This window comes from Sabethes cyaneus, chromosome 2 (genome assembly GCF_943734655.1).
Source record: "Sabethes cyaneus chromosome 2, idSabCyanKW18_F2, whole genome shotgun sequence".
In the NCBI taxonomy this organism is placed as follows: domain Eukaryota; kingdom Metazoa; phylum Arthropoda; class Insecta; order Diptera; family Culicidae; genus Sabethes; species Sabethes cyaneus.
The window spans coordinates 75,787,094-75,790,675 of record NC_071354.1 but is presented as its reverse complement, the minus strand read 5'-3'; the positions used below and the strand labels follow the sequence as shown (position 1 = coordinate 75,790,675).

At 42.1% G+C, this 3,582-nt stretch overlaps 1 protein-coding gene across 1 annotated transcript; it reads right to left on the bottom strand.

The window, feature by feature from the left end:
• Positions 1 to 356: 356 nt before the first annotated feature.
• Positions 357 to 2,142, bottom strand: LOC128735593 (probable 4-coumarate--CoA ligase 1). Its single transcript, XM_053830075.1, has 2 exons — positions 1,571 to 2,142; positions 357 to 1,437 (listed from the first exon to the last, which is right to left on the bottom strand). Exons 1-2 carry the CDS (start codon positions 2,140 to 2,142, stop codon positions 357 to 359), a joined length of 1,653 nt encoding a protein of 550 aa, XP_053686050.1.
• Positions 2,143 to 3,582: the final 1,440 nt, after the last annotated feature.

Genomic DNA, 3,582 nt, shown 5'->3' with positions numbered 1-3,582 from the left:
GAGCAATCGAGACCAACAGTCCAGTCGAGCAATCTAATCGTTTCCAATCGAGCAGTTAAGTTAAGTCAAGCAGTCGAGTCGAGAAGCCCAGTAGAGCAGTCCAGTCGAGCAATCTAATCGAGAAGATTCAATTACTAAATTTAAAAGATTTTTTTATTTTCTATTTTTTGTCAGTTGTATTATTGATGAAGCTTTCATTGAAAGAAAATAAAGTACAAAATTATAATTAAAATCATTTGTTGACCTCTTTTTGGCAATTAAGAGGTTAATTATCAGTATGATGGAAGCCTATTCATTGTTCAACAGCAAAGTTTTCTATTCAAAAGTAACAATAAATCGCGAACGATACGATCCAATTATTTTTTTGACTTCAACAAACTAAGAATGTTTTTCTGCACTTCTTTTTTCAAAACTTTCCCCGTCGGTGTAATGGGAAAATCTTTAACAAAAAATACACCTCCGCGTAGTTTTCTATAATCGGCCACTTGATCGTTTACCGTTTTTAGCACAACTTCTTCTGTAAGGCTACTGCCGACAGCTTTCTGAATGACTGCCGTTGGCAGTTCTGTGTCTAAACCAGCGGCTGGTAGTCCTATAACACAAACCTGCTCAACGCCTTCGATTTTTGCGATCAGTTCCTCCAAATCCCACGGGGATACTTGATAGTTCATATACTTGAGCATATCCTTTTTTCGGTCCGTCAAAAACAGGAACCCTTCATTGTCAAAATAACCAATATCGCCGGTGCGAAGCCAACCTTCGCAATCAATTGCCTCGGCTGTGGCTTCCGGGTTGTTATAGTAGCCGAGAATTTTCTCGTGAAACTTTAGCAATAGTTCACCGTGCTTTCCATTATCAACGGCATTTCCATTCTCGTCGACTATTTTGGCACTGATATTTGCCATCAACTGTCCCACCGAATATGGTTTGCGTTTCCTAATATCGGTACAAATACCACCAATTTCCGAATTACCCAACCAGTTACCGGACCGTCCATTGGGTAGTTTTTTATCTAGCTCGCCGCGAAGAATCTCCGAAACCAGCGAGCCACCAAGCGCCCATATAGTTATGTTCGACCAATTTGCCGTTTCTGCTCGCGAATGTCGCAATGCAAGCTGAGCGTAACATGGCGGCGTAAATATCAACCGAATCGGATATTTTTCCAGCAGGTCGAAAAATATATCCTCGCTGAATGGTTTACGTGTGATCAACCGCGGGTCGCCATTGATGAGTGAGTGCATCAGCAGGAAAAGTCCCGTTGCCCAGTAGAGTGGGCTGAAGTTGAAAACCAATCCGAAATTTGCCAAATTTACAGCGTTCCCGTAAATCGTTATCAGATGGGCGTGCGACAGGGAAACACCTTTGACCGGTCCTGTTGTTCCCGAGGAGCACAAAATAATTCCCAGTGTTTCGCGAGAGTTTCCGAGATAAGGAGCGCTGCAAAAGAAAATAAATTTGGTTGATATCATATCAGCAGTACCAAATATATAAAAAAAATCTCCCATTAAATTGAACTATTTTTAGCCAAGTGTTGCATTTTTCGATTGGAACGTTAAATGAATTCACTTACAGGTACATCAGTTCAGTGCCGGTTTCTTTGAACAAATCTTCCGCTTTATTCAGATCCACAGAGTTGCTCTCAAAAACGTAGATTTGGGGTTTCGGTTCCACCGTTAAATCGACAGCCTTCTTCACCGTGGCATAGTTAGTGTCATCACAAAACACCAATTTTGGTTGCGTAATCTTCAACATGTGAACCATTTCTTCCACCCCGTAGTTCGGAGCCAGTGTATTAAAAGGTGTTCCAATTGTTAGCAATGCTATAACTAGCGGGGCCAGATTCTCACTATTAGCACACGCGACCGTCACCAAATCGCCCTGCTGGTAACCCAACGAAGTTAGATTCTGTGCTGCCCGGATCGCACGAATTCGCATCTCTCCACGGGTCATTTCACGTCCTGTATCGCCATCTATTTGGGTAACCTTGGTGGGATTCTGTCGCAGCACGGCCAGCAGGATTTGACCGAAGCTGGCTTCCGGGTTGTACACGGGAAGCTGATGGAGACCGCTCCATACTTTCGTTTCTGGATCGAATGTTGCATTCATCACTGAATGTGACCGTTTGATGTTTCGAAATGACATACTGGCAATTCTTTCGAGCACGCTCATTTATACTGAAACACCTTATCAGGTAGATTAAGCCGAGTAAATTTCGGCAGTCTTCTTGCAATGCACAGTGAACACGCTTTGGCAGGACCGCACTTTCACTTCTGCACGATAAGCAATCTTGTCGAGTTCTGTTGTAAATTCACGTTTGGTGCCGGTGTTGTCTTTATCGTAGTGAAATATTTGTTTGTGGTCCAGTTCAAGCTAGTAACTTCGATGTTCGATACAGTATCTTTTTGCTTACTTGACTAAAATGCAATTGGGTTTTCAGTAAACACAGCACCAGCGAATAATAAATCACAAACCTATGCTTATATATATAGTTCCGATGGGTTGGAATGATTGGAAGAAAACAAAATAAAAAAGCAGGGAAGAAAGCAATTGGTTCGAATGTTTTTAAACTAGCACGGTTGCACTGCAACGAAGCCAAACAAATGATAACATTAATTGTTTGGCAGGTTTGAGTTGATAATCAACCCACCTAATACTGATTTATTTTGTTGTGTTTATGTTTACTCTTGAAGTATGCAATGATATAACTTTCAATTGAATTAAAAATGATTTTCTCTTCTAAATGCACTGTAGTTTAAAAAACACATTTTAATTAGGTATAACAAAGGTTTGGTCGAAAAACACAAAATTGATCCGAAGCCGTGTCTTTTATACCAATCAATAGGATTCGACGAACTGAGCAATGTCTGTTTGTTGCGTTTTTTGCGGAAAGAAAGACTGGCCGGTAATGTGATGGCACTGTGTTGGACTCACAATTACTTTGGGTACTTTGTGCCTATACACTAAAAAACTCTTCACTTTTTCCGTCCATTTCCCACTGTCCCGGAACTACCGGCAAGTAGTATACTTCGGGAGGAGGATTTACATCATTACTGATGAGTAACTGACTACTGAGATGTGAACCGATCCAGCGATAACAACCAACATAACTATCATCCTTTCACGGCCACCTTAAATCTTCCAGGATTTCAGTCTAAGCTTGTCTTCAAAGTCTTTGCACCGCGCCAAATCTTGGACAATAAATGACCACGCGCTGTGGTGTTTCTACCGTCCCTTTGCATTGCGGACAGCAGTCTTGCTTCGCGATGTATCCGAGCCGATGGAGATTTTGCCTGAAGCAACCGTGCCCCGACCAAAATTGAGCCAAGTAGAAGCCGACTTCTCCTTGTTCCTGTTTAACCAAGTCGACAGAACCGGTGTAAGTGGGTGCATTAATCTACCGTTCTTGGCCGTGTCCCACTCTTGCTGCCAACTTGGTCAACCATTCCTCCCTCATCCGCTTCCGAGCTCCTCTGGTGTTTCTTCGTCGACAATTCAATAAGACTTCGAATATAATTCCACATGCATGATGCCAATGGGGACAATTCCAGCAATAATACATACTACCTAAGCCGATATTGTTCT

Bases quoted from the DNA above. Each gene is read 5' to 3' on its own strand.
- LOC128735593 (XM_053830075.1), bottom strand. From the start codon at position 2,142: ATGTCATTTCGAAACATCAAACGGTCACATTCAGTGATGAATGCAACA. The intron at 1,438-1,570 runs GTAAGTGAATTC...TTTCTTTTGCAG, and splicing joins GGCACTGAACTGATGTACCT to CGCTCCTTATCTCGGAAACT.